At 42.7% G+C, this 15,660-nt stretch overlaps 1 protein-coding gene across 3 annotated transcripts in view; it reads left to right on the forward strand.

The window, feature by feature from the left end:
* Positions 1-5,353: 5,353 nt before the first annotated feature.
* Positions 5,354-15,660, forward strand: part of MND1 (meiotic nuclear divisions 1) — an 85,651-nt gene continuing 75,344 nt past the window's right edge. For all 3 annotated transcript variants that reach the window (XR_009692909.1, XR_009692910.1, XM_061142533.1), the window contains exons 1-2: positions 5,354-5,845; positions 11,505-11,570. Coding sequence is in view for 1 of the 3 variants with exons in the window: in XM_061142533.1 (XP_060998516.1) it covers positions 5,843-5,845; positions 11,505-11,570 (69 nt within the window). In the remaining 2 variants the exon portion in view is untranslated. The remainder of the gene's footprint in view (positions 5,846-11,504; positions 11,571-15,660) is intronic.

Consider the following 15,660-nt stretch of genomic DNA (forward strand, 5'->3'; position numbering starts at 1 on the left):
GTTGGGGTGGCGGTGGCAGTTTCTTGAAATAAGACAGCGAAGTCTGCTGCGTTGATTGACTCTGTCATGAATGATTTCTCTGTGGCATGTGGTGCTGTTTGATAGCATTTTACTCACAGAAAACTCCTTTCAAAATCGGAGCCAGTCCTCTCAAACTGCCACTGCTAGATCAACAAAGTTTATGTAATGTTCTAAATCCTCTGTCTGCACAGCATCTTCACCAGGACTAGATTCCATCTCAAGAAACTAATCTTTTTACTCATCCATAAGAAGCAACTCCTCATTCATTCAAGTTTTATCATGAGACTGCAGCAATTCCATCACATCTTCAGGCTCCACTTTGAATTCTAGCTCTCTTGCTGTTTCCAATACATTTGCAGTTCCTTTCTCCACTGAAGGCTTAAACCCCTCAGAGTAATACAAGAGAGTTGAAATCAACTTTTCTCAAACTCCTCTTATTGTTGATATTTTAACCTCTTCCCATAAACCACACATGCTCTTAGTGGCATCTAGAATGGTGAATCCTTTCCAGAAGGCTTTCAATTGACTTTGCCCAGATAGACCACAGAAATCACTACCTATGGCAACTATGGCCTTACAAAATGTCTTTCTTAATAATGCTTTAAAAAATAGTATAGAAACTACTCTCTGATCCATGGACTACAGAATGGATGTTGTGTTAGCAGGCATAAAAACATTAAACTCATTGTACATCTCCATCAGAGTTCTTAGGTGACCAGGTACATTGTCAATGAGCTGTAATACCTTGAAATATTTTTTCTGAGCAGTAGGTCTCAACAGTGGGGTTAAAATAATCAGTAAACCATGTTGCAAACAGATGTGCTGTTATCCAGGCTTTGTTCTTCCATTTATAGAGCAGAGGCAGAGCAGATCGAGCATGATTCTTCAGGGCCCTAGAATTTTCAGAATGGTGGGTAAGCCTTGGCTTTGACTTAAAGTTGCCAGCTACATTAGCCCCTAATAGTGTCGGCCTGTCCTTTGAAGCCAGGCATTGACTTCTCTAGCTATGAAAGTCCTATGTGAAATCTTCTAATAAAAGGCTGTTTTCTCTACACTAAATATCTATTTGTTTAGTGGAGCCACTTTAGCTTGATCTGGATAACTGGCTGAAGCTTCTACATCAGGACTGCCTGCTTCACCTTGCACTGAGGTGTTAGGAGACAGCTTCTTTCCTTGAACCTCACGAATCAACCTCTGCTAGCTTCAAACTTTTCTCCTGCAGCTTCCTCAGCTCTCTCAGCCTTCAGGGAATTGAAGAGGTTTACAACCTTGCCTTAAGGCTTTGGCTTAAGGGAAGGTGGCTGCTTTGGTTGTCTCTCTGGATCCCTCAGACTTTCTCCACATCAGCAATAAGGCTGTTCCACTTCCTCATCGTTCATGTGTTCACTGGAGCAGCACTTTTCATTTCCTTCAAGAAATTTTCCTTTGCACCCATGACTTGGCTGTTTGGTGAAGGAGAGCTTAGTTTCAACCTGTCTGCTCTTGACATGCCTTCCTCACTAAGCTTAATCATTTCTAGCTTTTGATTTAAAGTGAGAGATGTGTGACTCTTCCTTTCACTTGAACACTTAGAAGCCATTTTAAGGTTAGTAACTGGCCTAGCTTCAATATTGTTTTATCTGAGGGAATAGGGAGCCCTAAGGGGAGACAGAAAGATGGGGAAATGGCCGGTTGGTTAGTGGAGCAGTCAGAACACATACAACACATATCAATTAAGTCCTCAGTCTTATATGGGCATGGTTCATAGTGTCCCAAAACAATTAACAATAGTAGTAGCATCAATGATTACAGGTCACCATAACATATAATAATGATTAAAAAGTTTGAAATATTGGAAGAATTACCAAAATGTGCAATAGAGACACAAAATGACCAAATGCTGTTGGGGAAATGGTGCTAACAGACTTGCTCGACAGAGTTGACACAAACCTTCAATGTGTACAATACACAATGTCTGCTAAGTGCAAGAAAGGGAAGCATAATAAAGAGGTGTGCCTATTTCAGCACATCTCTGCCTCAGTCTCTGTTCTTCCAGGAACTCAAACTAAGACAGGCAAGGAACACTGGGTTCCCCAAATTCCTATAGGGATTCCCTGGTAACTCAGTCGGTAAAGAATCTGCCTGCAATGCAAGAGACCTGGGTTCAATACCTGGGTTGGGAAGATCCCCTGGAGAAGGAAATGCCAACCCACTCCAGTGTTCTTGCCTGGGAAATTCCACCGACAGAGGAGCCTGGTAGGCTACAGTCCGTGGGGTCACAAGAGTCGGACATGACTTAGTGTTTAAACCACCATCAGGTTCCTGGTCTAGAAGAAAGGTTGTGGGTAACAGATGGGCATGTCCCTTTGGGCCTGCACAGTCCTTGGCCATGGGGCGTGATGTGGCTGGAGTGGGGCCAACATGCCCCTGTACAGAGTAAGGTCTAGGGGAAGCAGCAGTCACCCAGATGGAAGAGCAGCACTGACTGGAATATAAAGGCCACACTGAAAGGTGTGGCCTGTCTAGTTCATCCTCACATACTCCGCAGGCAGCAGATATTCAAATTTTTAAAAATGAAATTAATGTGTGTTTAAGGATTTTGTAAAACACCAATCTGTTTAATAAACCAATGCCATTTGAGTATTATAACAAAAGCTAGGTGGTGGATACTTGATCCAAATTCATGATGCTACAAATATGTATTTGCTTTCATACTTAACTTACATACTACATCTGCCTGCTCCATAATATTGCAAAACTTGGAGCATCTCAAGACATCTGAATGGTCTATCAGATAGTTTTGGAATTCTGTTGGTGAAAATAGTAAATGGGAAAGCACTACTTGATGCAAATATATAAATTTTTCCAAATATCCTTTCTTTTTTCACCTGAAAACCATATCTAGTTATCCCTAAGCCAACGACTAGGTGATGTTCTTGGAAACCTGGTAATTTATTTAACATACATTTGTTGAGTGTCCATCATGTGTCAGGCACTTTACTAAGCCTTGGTGATACCCAATGGTTGGCTCAGTTTTTGCCACAGAAAGGAGTCTGATATTAGAGGGAAGCTGTCCAAGTAAATAATCACAAAGTGGATCAGGGTGCTGTGATAAAACTGTACAGAGATTCTATCTTGTGGGGAGGTGTGAGGAAGCAGAGAGAAAAAGACTCAGAGGCCTACCTGAGCATTTAAAGGATGGAAGGATGGGAATGGCTTGTGGGATCTTAGTTCCCTGACCAGGGATTGAACCCAGGCCATGGCAGTGAAAGCACTGAGTCCTAACCTTACTAGACCAAAGAGGAATTCCCAAGAAAGGCTGTTTTTGATGGAGCAGAAGGTATGGCAGTCTGAGAACAGATAAGGTAAGTTCAGTTCAGGTCAGTCACTCAGTCATGTCCGATTCTTTGTGACCCCATGGACTGCAGCACTCCAGGCCTCCCTGTCCATCACCAACTCCCGGAGTTTACTCTAACTCATGCCTGTTGAGTCGGTGATGCCATCCAACTGTCTCATCCGCTATCCACTTCTCCTCCCACCTTCAATCTTTCCCAGCATCAGGGTCTTTTCAAATGAGTCAGCTCTTCCCATCAGGTGGCCAAAGTATTGGAGTTTCAGCTTCAACATCAATCCTTCCAATGAATATTCAGGACTGATTTCCTTTAGGATGGACTGGTTGGGTCTCCTTGCAGTCCAAGGGACTCTCAAGAGTCTTCTCCAACATCACAGTTCAAAAGCTTCAATTCTTTGGTGTTCAGCTTTCTTTATAGTCCAACTCTCACATCCATACATGACTACTGGAAAAACCATAGCCTTGACTAGACGGACCTTTTTTGGCAAAGTAATGTCTCTGCTTTTTAATAAGATAAAGCTTCCCACAAATGCCACCTTTATTCTGACAACTTTATATAAACACCAGTTTAATTGCTTAATATTTGTCTTAAATATCACTTTAATTTTTTACTGACATACTTATTTCAGCTGTATCTTGAGCAACGCATGAAAGATCTAGGGTCATTGTGCATGCATGTGTGCTCAGCGTATCCAACTCTTTGCGACCCTGTGGACTGTAGCCCACCAGGCTCCTCTGTCCATGGGATTTTCCAGGCAAGAATACTGGAGTGGGTTGCCATTTCCTCCTCCAGGAGATCTTCTCCCAGGGATTGAAACTGCATCTCTTGTGTCTCCTGCATTGGCGGGTGGATTCTTTATCACTGTACCACCTAGGAAGCCCCTTGAAAAATCTAGGGTATGGTGCATTAATTATAAATTTTCTAGTTCTAATGTTAAAACACTAAATGGATAGCCTTTTATTATTTTAAAATCATCTTGTGTACCATCAACAGAATTATACTGAACTCTGGAAAAACCAAATTAATGGAACTCTTAAGTAATTCAATATATCCTTATCCTGCTTCTGTCAGAAGCAACAGGAGATGCTGTTACTGAGTCTAAGCTCATACTGCTCCCTGCACAACACGCCAGTAATCAAGAGACAATGCACTGGGGTGAGAAATTGGCTGTATTCAATAAAATGGCTTTATTCAAAAAGCCAGCAAACCAAAAAGATGGTGGGCTTGTGCCCCAAAGACCAATGGTGCCTGAGTTAGAATGCAGGTTCCTTTTATACTAAAAGGAGAGGGAGTAAAGTCAAACACTTCCTGGTTCCCATGAGCCTCTGGAAAATTCGAAACTGTCTCAGTCATGTCCGACTCTTTGTGACCCTATGAACTGTAGTTCACCGGGCTCCTCTGTCCATGGACTTCTCCAGGCAAGAATCCTGGATGGGGTGCCATTCATTCCCTTCTCCAAGGGATATGCCTGACCCAGGGATCCAACCTGGGTCTCCTGCACTGCAAGCAGAGTCACAGGGGTGTGTTAATTTCTTCCCTCTTGCAGTCATTCACAGGTGGTTCTGGTCAGGAAGTTTCCTGTGAGCTTAACATTGGTATTTTAGTTTACTGCTCATTACCTGGGAAGCAAGGTTCCCAGAGATGAGCCATTATACCTAGTTAAGCTTACAGGCAACATCCCTTTAGTTACCAATTTATAATAAGATTCAAAGGTTCTTCCCTATTACAATGCAAATTCCTATTTTAATAACATTCCTTTCTAGTGAAATCATTATAGTTTAAAATGGTTCAAGATAACACAATTTTCAGAATAACTGAAAAATCTGAGTTAATTTTCTAGTCAAGTAATGAGGTAGCATATTTTTGACTGTTTTGATTTGAAATTCATTCTCTTCTATTAAAAAAAAAAAAAACCCCTAAAAGAAAGGCAAACATATAAACAAGGGCATTTTTAAAATCTGTAAAAGCAGTGGATAGCGGTTACGTAAAAGCTGGGGCATAAAATTAAAAGAGGAAAGAAAATCCGCCCGAGACCAGGCAAATCCGGATGGACGAAGGCAGTATTTCCTGCCCAGCTGCCAAAAGGCATCAGTTTTTTGAGGCAAACTTGGGCCGGTTTCCGCGGAGTGAAGAATGACGTCAAAGGCGAGGGCTCAAGACTTCCTCGGAAAAAAAAAGTGGGGGGTTACAGTCAGCACCAAGGACGGAAAAGACGGAAGCAGCTGCGAGAGCTTGTTGGCCAGTCTCTGGGGTGCGGACGGGCGGGACCAAGCAGGCCCCGCCCCAGAGTAGGCCCCGCCCACCGACCGGCAGCTCGCCGCCGCCACCAGGGGTCGCTGCGCGCCGCAGGAGCGAGGGCTGGTCTTTCTGCCCCTCTCCTCGCTGCTCCGCCCGCGGAGCGGTGTCGGCGCCAAAATCAAACCCGCCCGAGCCGGCCCCGCCCCTCGCCGCGTGCCGGCGCCGCCACCGGAAGACGAGCCGCCGGCGCCATGGTAAGAGCCTGGGGCGCGTTTCCCGGCCCCCTTCCTCCCCGCGGTCCGGCCGCTTAATCCTCCGGCCGTGTGGGACCCCGGCCTGGCCCTGGGCCCCTGGCGGGCTGCGGGGGCCGGCCTCCCCGCCGGGTCAGTCGCCGCGTCTGCCCCGCGTTTTCCGGCTGCCGCTGCCCCAGCCCAAAGCGGGCATGCAGCGCCGGGACCCCCGCTTTATGCCCCTCGCGCCCTCCCGGGCCGGTTAGATTAAATGCGGAGCGTTCGAGAACGTGCCCCGGGTGTCTCACAAGCTCAGCAGTCTGTCAACAAGGCCAGGAGTCGCTTCAGAAGCCGGGCCCAGGCTCCCCGCCTCTGGCCACCAGAAGGCGCCGCCCCCGCCTGCGAACCGTGGGGGAAGGCCCGAGGGCTTCGCTTGATCTCTGGCGATTGATGGTTTTGTGCATTGTAGCATGTAGAGCACGTTTCAGAATTCCTCACAGTTTCTAAAGTGACCGAAAGAATCTCCAATTTATGCCAGTTAGAGGATTTCTGAGAAAATGCACCTTTTTTTACTGAAGGGCAGGACTCATTACCAAATTTGCTGTATCAGGCAAGCACCCGGGCTTCCCCGGTCGCTCAGACTGAAGAATCCACCCACAACGCGGGAGACCTGGGTGGGAAAGACATCCCACCACCCCCGCCCCACCCCCAGAGAAGAGAATGGCACCCCACTCCGGTGTTTGCCTGGAGAATTCCATGGACAGAGGGGCCTGGCGGTCTGCATTCCGCGGGGTGACCGAGTCTGACCCGACTGAGCGCGCTCGTGAAACTGCACTGTCTTGGTCAGACGTGGTCTTGTGTGGCCCAGTGAGTTCAGTCTTGGTTAGATTCCAAACCATCTCTTTGTTTTTGCGAGTTTAAATCATTTTCATAAACCTTCAGAGTTTCTTCTCTCGCTGCCCCCCACTTCTCTTCGCAGAGAATCAACGTCTAATGAAATGGATCACAGATTTTAATATCGTATTTCAGTTAAGTGGCTGTTATTTATTTTGCCAAGCTAGTGGTGGATGGGATCTAGGTTGTTCAGTGTTTATTTGAAGGTAGTTGTCCAGATGTAATCATAACTGATAACGGCTTCTTTGTGGTTAGACTAACAGCCCAGCCACCTGGGCATAAAATGATGTAGGAAACCAAACAAGCACACTTAAATCTGGTACCAGTGCGCCCTCATATATTTCTGTTTATAGTTACTAGCCAGATACAACTGACTACTGTGTTAGCTTTTTTTGTTTTTGTCTTTTACCGACCAACTCGACACCTGCATCACCTTCTAATAGTAAATAGTTTAATGTGCCTTTAACTCTTCTCTGATGTTCACCTCTGGTAATGGAGAAACATGAAACAAAATTTTTTGTAAGAGACATAGTTCCCACTTTTCATGTATTATTAAGAAATAAGTTTAGTGTTATACAAAGATAACCTTTCTTCTCTTTCCTGATTGTTAATTAATAGCTGTTTGCTTCAATATGGTTATGCTTGCTGGGTAGACAATTGTTATAAGTCCAAGCATGTTTTTGAAATTGGAGATACGTGGTGGGGTCTGCCACTTCTGAAGGCAGCAGCTATCATCTACTTTTAATTTTTCAAAATTTTACTAGTGATCAACAGAGCTGACTTTAGGTGTTTTGTTTGTTTGTTTTTTGTTTTTTTTGACTGCACAGCATGTAGGATCTTAATTCCCTGACACGGGATCGAAACACTGCCTCCTGTAGTCCCAAATCACTGGCCCTCTAGGGAATTCCTGACTTTAAGATTTTTTTAAACTTATACTAGGAAAAGATTCCTTTCATTTTCCTAAAGTCAAGTGTTGAGTGAATCTCTAACTTATACTATTAGGAGATTTTCTTTAATCTTAAATTTTACTTGAGCCCTTGTTGATTTTTTTGGAGAAATTTCTAAATATGAAGTAATATGGTATCCTTTTACATTAGTTATTTTAACTCTGGCCATGATACTCTCCATGATTAGAAATAAGCATTCTTTGTAGTGGTTAAGGAGAGTGATGAATAAATTAGCCCGAGACCAGTGTTAACCAATGATAACATGTGTGCATGCTAAGCCGCTTCAGTTGTGTCTGACTCTTTGTGACCCCATGTGTCGTAGCCCACCAGTCTCCTCTGTCCTTGGGATTCTCCAGGCAAGAATACTGGAGTGGTTTGCCATTCCCTTCGGGGATTTCCCGACCCAGGGATCAAAGCCATGTGTCCTGTGTCTCCTGCATTGACAGCCACGATCTTTCCCACTAGGGCCACCTGGGGAGCTCATCCATGTTTCTTGAGTCACTTTCATAAGCTGCTGAGCTGAGTGATAAGAGCTTTCTTAAAACTGCATGCCCTCAGGACACTAGGTTCTCCCCATTGCCTACCTCTGCGAGGCAAATTCTTGTGGAGTCCAGGGTCTCTCAAGGAGCAATTTATAATACTAACATGTTAGGAGCCTTTTCTAAAGCGTTAGATCTGTTTTCCAGTGATGCAGCCACGAATTGAAGCCCTAAGAGCCCCACAGTGCCCCTAACTTAACCTCTAGATTCTAGGCTGAGAAAAACCGTTTTCTCAATCTTTGGGCACAGTATGATCCCATAACACCCCCTTTCCCCTACCCCTGTATGCCCGCCCCTCCTCCTCCCCGCTGGTGACTGCTGCTTTGTTCTCTATCTGGGAGTCTGCTGCTTTTTTGTTTTGTTGACTAGTTTGTTGTATTTTCTAGATTCCACATTTAAGTGTTATCATACATTGTTTGTCTTTCTCTGGCTCATTTCACTTAGCCTTCCAAGTCCGTCCATGTTGCTGCTTTTTCATGATCGAGTCATAAGAATCTGTGTGTGTGTGTGTGTGTGTGTACCACATCTTTACCCATTCATCTTCGATGGACACAGGTTACTTCCATATCTTGGCAAATGTAAATAATGCCAAGATGAACATTGGGGTGCTTGTATCCTTTTGAATTTGTGCTTCTATGGAATATATACACACAGGAGTGGAATTGCTGGATTATATTTTTAGTTTTTTGAGAAAGCTCCATACTGTTTTCCACAGTTTTTGCAGCAATATACATTCCCACCAAAGTATTCGAGGGTTCCCTTTTCCCCACGTCCTCACCAGCATTTGTTATTTGCGGCCGTTTTGATAATGGCCGTTCTGACAGGTGTGGTGAGTATCTCACTGTGGTTTTGATTTGCATGAGAGGAAAGTGTTTTAGGTAGAACAGCATTTTGTAAAAGGCACAGAGGAAATTCCTTGATGGTCCAGTGGCTGGGACTCTGTACTTTCACTTCAGAGCGCCCAGGTTCAATCCCGGGTCACACAAGCTACGCCTTGTGGCATGGGACCAAAAAAAAAGGCCCAGAAATGGGAAAGAGCATGCTGCAAGTGGAGAACTACAGGGGTTTTTGTATTATAGCTTCACTTGCTTAGCTCTTCATGTTATGGTAAATGTGAGGTGGGGAGTGGAGCTGTGAGAGGTAGGTTGGGATCTGATGGTAGAGAGCCTTGTCTGTCACTCTAGGTGACTAGATACTCCTGGGTGGTTGGGAGCCACTGGAAAGTTTTTAAGCAAGGGAGAGGCATCGTTAGTTAGATTTGCTTTTTGGCAGCATGGAATGTGGCCTTAGAGGATAGGACAGAGTGTGGTTAGCAGACTGCAGATCTAAAGTAGGCCTGAGCTTAGGTGGAGGCATTAGGGGCGAAGCAGACAGGATAGATTTGAGAAACAGCTAAGCACAGAGATTGGCAGGATTTGGTAACTGGTTGGATGTGAAATAGAGATGTAGGAACCTAGGGTGACTGCCAGGTCTCTGGCTTGGGTAACAAGTGGCATCTAACTACTGAAGATCCAGAAGAGCAGGTTTGGGGAGGAGGTGTGGGAGAGGAAGACGTCAGTTTAGACCACCCAAGTTTGAGTCTGTTCAGCAGGCAGGTAATTAAATGTGATTGGAGTTCAGGCCCCCATCTAGCCCAGAGATATAAAGATTTGAGGTGTTACATGAAAACAGGTAAGATCAAAGAAAGGATGTGAGGAGATGAGGGGATCAATAGAGAAAGAACCTGAGGAGCTGCAGTATTTGAGAATGGACAGAGGAAAAAGAGAAAAATATTAACTTTGAAGCTACTTATTTTACCTATACAGTCATCAAGGAACACTGGATAATTTGCTGTGAAAATGAGTGCCTGCATTTCTAGGCCATATATTCTGGAATGCATTCAAAACGGCAATTCCAAATTCCTTTCCCTGTCTAGTGTTGCCTTTCACTTCTGATGCAGGTTTTGATTGGGTAGGTTTATTATTATTGATTTATTTATGTCTGCTTTTTAAGTGGTGTATTTTAAAGTTCTTGGTAAACAGTTTTTATACCCCTGTGCGTGTGTGCATGCATGCTAAGTCGCTCCAGTCGTGTCTTGACTCTTTGCAACCCCATGGACTGTAGCCCACCAGGCTCCTCTGTCCATGGGATTCTCCAGGCAGGAATGCTGGAGTGGGTTGCCATGCCCTCCTCCAGGGAATCTTCCTGACCCAGACATCAAACCTGCACCTCTTACATCTCCCACATTGGCGGGTGGGTTCTTTACCACTAGCACCACCTGGGAAGCCCATATTCCCCTATAATCCCATGCAATTTTTGAGAAAGATGCAGATTACTTCAAAAACACTGATGTGGAATCTTCCATGAGAGCACTAGGGATTATGGTTCTCCTTGTCTTTGTTATTTTCTGTAAGTACTTGCTTTGAGGGAATTTGGTTTTTTGAAAAATCAGACTTTAGGTATATACTCTATAAAATATAGAGTAAAATTTATTATTAGCAGTACATTTCAATTACTCTTAATTATCTTAACTTCAGATTGGCTAAAGGGTAGCTATAGGATAATAATCACCTGAAGTAGGCTTTCATTTTCTACTTGCATATGTTGTCCTTCCTCCAGCCTGCCCTCCACATGCTACGTTACTCTGACTCCCTGCTTTAGAAATTGCCCTGTTGCTCCTGAGTTGCCTGGAGTAAAGTCTACTCTCTAACTGGACAGTCAGCCTGCCGTAATCTGGCCCCAGACAACCTCTCTCATCTCATCTGCCACACACACCCTGTACACCCTCATTCATTTAATAATTGCCCCTAAGTGTTTGTCTCTCTGGAGCAGTCCATGAACTTCCATCACCCTGTGCCTATGTGTGGTCTGTCCAGGATACCCTCCTCACTGTTTCTCAACTTGCTAAAATCCCACTCATCTCTTGCCTTCCTAGCTAACCCTTCTTTCTCTCTTTCCTGGGTAGAACTAATTCATTCTGTCCTGGGTAGCAATTTATGCATGTACCGGTTCATCAATGAGAAGCATTTTATGTCTGTTTATTTTCTTTGAGAGATTAACTCTTTTGAAGGTAGATACAGTGATTTATTGATCATTTGATACATATTGAATTTCTACAAAATGCCAGACTGTCTCAACCACAGTTATTATAATGGCAGCACCTACCACAAGGCCTGGCTATGAGATTTATTAACCCTCTTGTCTCAGACGAGACCGTGCATTATTTCTAGTAATGTTTTGAACCAAGTTGTCTTAAAAAGCATTGGTTTTTTGTTTTTAAAGCAGTTTACTTTTTAACTTTTATGCCTAACTTTTGTGCTTCAGTCGAAGAAAAAAGGACTAAGTGCAGAGGAAAAGAGAACCCGCATGATGGAAATATTTTTTGAGACGGTAAGTTGTTTCCCTTAAGATTTTTAGTACGTTGTGCCATTTTCTCTTTAAGTATATGTCATCCAGTGTTAACTGTACCTTTTTCACTAGAAATCAATACCAACCAATTTCCTGAAGAATGAGTAAAATTCAACAAACATTTGTGGCTTCTGTGGGCTGTGGAGCATGAAAGAACCCTACACAGTGTTTGTAGAGTCTCTTCTATTCAGGGGCTTCCCTGATAGCTCAGCTGGTAAAGAATCTGCCTGCAATGTAGGAGACCTGGGTTCAATTCCTGGGTCGAGAAGACCCCCTGGAGAAGGGATAGGCTACCCACTCCAGTATTCTTGGTGTTCCCTTGTGGCTCAGCTGGTAAAGAATCCGCCTGCAATGCGGGAGACCTGGGTTCCATCCATGGGTTTGGAAGCTCCCCTGGAGAAGGGAGCAGCTACCCACTCCAGTATTCTGGCCTGGAGAATTCCATGGACTCTACAGTCCATGGGGTTGCAAAGAGTCAGACACCACTGAGCAGCTTTCACTTTTCTGTCCAGACTGCCCTACCCTCTGGCACTGTAATTTTTTTTAACTTTATGTTGGAACGTAGTTGACTGACAGTGTTGTGTTAGTTTCAGGTACAGCAGAGTGATTTGTTTATACATATACAAGAATCTCCTTTACAGTACAAAAGGATAATAGCTTAAATGGACTCCTGTACACAATCCTGTAGGAGCATGAGCGGGCCACCCTAGTCTCAATGCAAATGGCTCAGGAGAGGCTTCACAGCACCTTTAAAACGGGAAGGATTTTGTTTGCTAAGCAGATGATCAGAGAAGTTGTGGACAGAAGAACCTTGTGTTATTGCTTGGTCTCACATCTTGTTTTTTTTTCACATTAATTATGCTGCTGTATATTGACTTATATCTGGATATGAGATTTATTAATAGTAATAACAGCCCCAAAATATGTATTAAGAACTTAGAACAAGGTTGGAAACTTTTCTAGAATCTGTAGACGTAACAGTGAAGTAGATGGACAAAGGAGCTTAGATTCTTATTTAGGGAAGCAGAAAAGTAATGCTAATGTTTTGATGTTGACAAAACAGGGTAACAGTATAATAGAGTCCAACGAGATGCAGGGGAGACACTGTTCTAAGTACTTTCCACATATGAACTCATTTAATCCTTAAAATTACCTCATGAAGTAACAGACTGCTTTATATTGTCCCTATTTTATAGATAGAGCATCCAGAGGTGTAGGAAATTTAGCTGACTTGCCCTAGAGCTAGCAGATGATAGAGCTAAGATTCTGCCCTGGCTGTCTTGACTCCAGCATCATTAAACACTGGTATACTATTGACCTGGGCAAGGATTTGTTGAGGGAATGGTTTCAAGGGTTAACTTTTGCCATATAATCCTAGATTTTAAAACACATAATTCATTTTTTCTTCACAATTTATGATGACTTTAATATCTAATTCCTGATAACAGTGCTTTCTAGATGTTTTTGTCATCTTGTGATGTCAAAGTATGTTGTGCCTCAGTTGTCAGATATTGATGCAAAGAAAATTATAACATGATTTGTAAATCTACAACTACAGCATAGAAATAACTGCCATGAATTGTTACCCCCTTTTGTTGATAACAATCTGTACAAATAGTTCAGTAATTTTAACATCATAGGTCTAGCCTATTTAAACTTGTAGATCGTGTTTTAGAGAAACTAACTTAATATTAAGACTTGGAGTATGGGAGACAGAGGAAAAATATGCTACAAATAAACTTGCTACAAAGCTTCTGGCTGGGTAAACAAGTATGAAATAAATCCACAGTCCCTTGTCTGCAGACTGAGTCCAGTAAGCCCTGAAAACTAAAAAGTGCTTTAACAAGCTAGCCAAACCTAACCCTGATTAACATAAGACAGCTAACATAAGACAGTCACATATAAATGTTTATCTGAATATTTGTATATTTTGCTGCAGAAATGTTCATATGTGGTATGTTGAAAGTGTTCTGCCATACACTGTATGTGTCTCATATTACCCTTCTACACTTCAGAAAGTTTCAAAGTCAGGAACACAGCTTTCTCCAAAATTGTGACACTACCTGCAGACCTTTGAGTTTTGCAGCTATCATCCACATATAAAAAATGGAATATACTTTGAAATGTCGAAGTAACCTAAGCCTTATCTTAAGTCTCTTGACTACATTCATATCTAAATGCTTTAGAGCATACATTTTATAAATTAATGCCTAAATTTTATTAACCCAGTTATGGGCAGCTCCATATAGCATGGTGATAGTTCAGAGCTTATATATTATTTTTCTTCAGTGATTAAATGCAACTCATAGTAGAAGACTGCATACTTTAAATGAGGAAGGAGCGCTTCAACCACTTTTTCTATTTTTCTCAGTTTTCCACAGAATATTAATACCACTAAATTAATTTTAATTCTGCTAATGCATATTAGGCATGTACATCTTCCCTGTGTGTGATGCTAATGTAACGAAGATAAATAAGGCAGCAAAGGCCTTCCCTTAAGGAGGCCACTGATGCTTTTCTGCCTCTGAGAGACTTATCTTGTCCCCTTTCCATGGTCATGTATCAAAATCAGAGGAACATGGATTAATTAATCCATTCAGCAAATAAGCATCTATTAATTTCCAGGCATAGTTCTAGATACATTATTGAACAAAATAGAGAAAAAGCATACCATTTTTATAATTTAATATTTCAGTGACCCTGAGATTTCCTCAGTGTGGACAGGATGGGCTTCCCAGGTGGCTCAGTGGTAAAGAAATCACCTGCTAATGCAAGAGACATGGGTCCGATCCCTGGATCAGGAAGATCCCTGGAGGAGGAAATGGCAGCCCACTCCAGTATTCTTGCCTGGGAAATCCCATGGACAGAGGAGCCTGGAGGGCTGCAGTCCATGGGTCATAAAGGGTCGGACAGGACTGAGCACGCAGGCGCACATGGACGTCATGTTGGGTCTGCTGCAGTGTAGAGTGAGCCACCAGACTGCTTCACTCAGTTCTTCTCATTTCCAAGTCGGTTGGTCATTTATCTGTGTTATGGCTTCGGCATATGTATATAAGGACGCCTCCATTCACACACCGGAGAAGGCAATGGCACCCCACTCCAGTACTCTTGCCTGGAAAATCCCATGGATGGAGGAGCCTGGTGGGCTGCAGTCCATGTGGTCTCAGAGTCGGACATGACTGAAGCAACTTAGCAGCAGCAGCCATACACGTATATATTAATACATATGCACACACTCTGCCTCACTTGATAGCATTCTGTTGGTAACTTCATTGAAAAATATTATGATCTATAAGTTTTCAAATACTGCTGGGTAATATCCAGTATAGAATATTATCTTGAGGCTCTGAAAGTTTAAATATGATGCCATACTATTTCATTTTTCATGTCCTTGCCGGAAAACTTCTGTTTTTAATATCAAGCTCACCATAGTGATTTCTTCCTGGATTGTACCTGACTTAGATTTAGAGTTCTTGACCCTATCCCTGACTTGTTGTGGAAACTTGCATAAGTTAATGTTGCACATAAAAATCAGTTAAGTAATGGTAGGTACAATTATGGTAGATGCAAATAATGATACTATAATGTAGGATTTTTTGAATGTGGTATGTTTTTCTACAGGAATAATGTCAGAAAAGTCCACCATTTGTGGTAGATCCAGTGACAGTCCTTTTACAAGGACTTACTGATGCAGCACATCTCGTTATTTGCATATATAGTGCTTTATTCCTATAATGGGTAAAAGGTAAAATAATTATAGTAGGTTTTTTAAAAGTAAATCTAAGGTTAGATTAATAAAAATTTCTCTTGTGATTTTGGTAGTGTCTATGTGTAAAAGTGTTTATGTATACATTTATGAGCTTTACTGAAATTTTTTTAGGTCTGGGGTAAACAATTCAACAGTATTTCTCAGACATTAATATATAAATATTCACCTCAAATGCACATAGCTGGTTAGCCATTTGTTTATGTTTTTATTTTTTTACAATATCTTCGTGTAATGTTGGGGCTTCCCTATAGCTCAGACAGTAAAGAATCTGCCTGCAGTGCAGGAGACCTGGGTTCAATCCCT

The sequence above is a fragment of the Dama dama genome, chromosome 5, assembly GCF_033118175.1.
Source record: "Dama dama isolate Ldn47 chromosome 5, ASM3311817v1, whole genome shotgun sequence".
Lineage (NCBI taxonomy): Eukaryota > Metazoa > Chordata > Mammalia > Artiodactyla > Cervidae > Dama > Dama dama.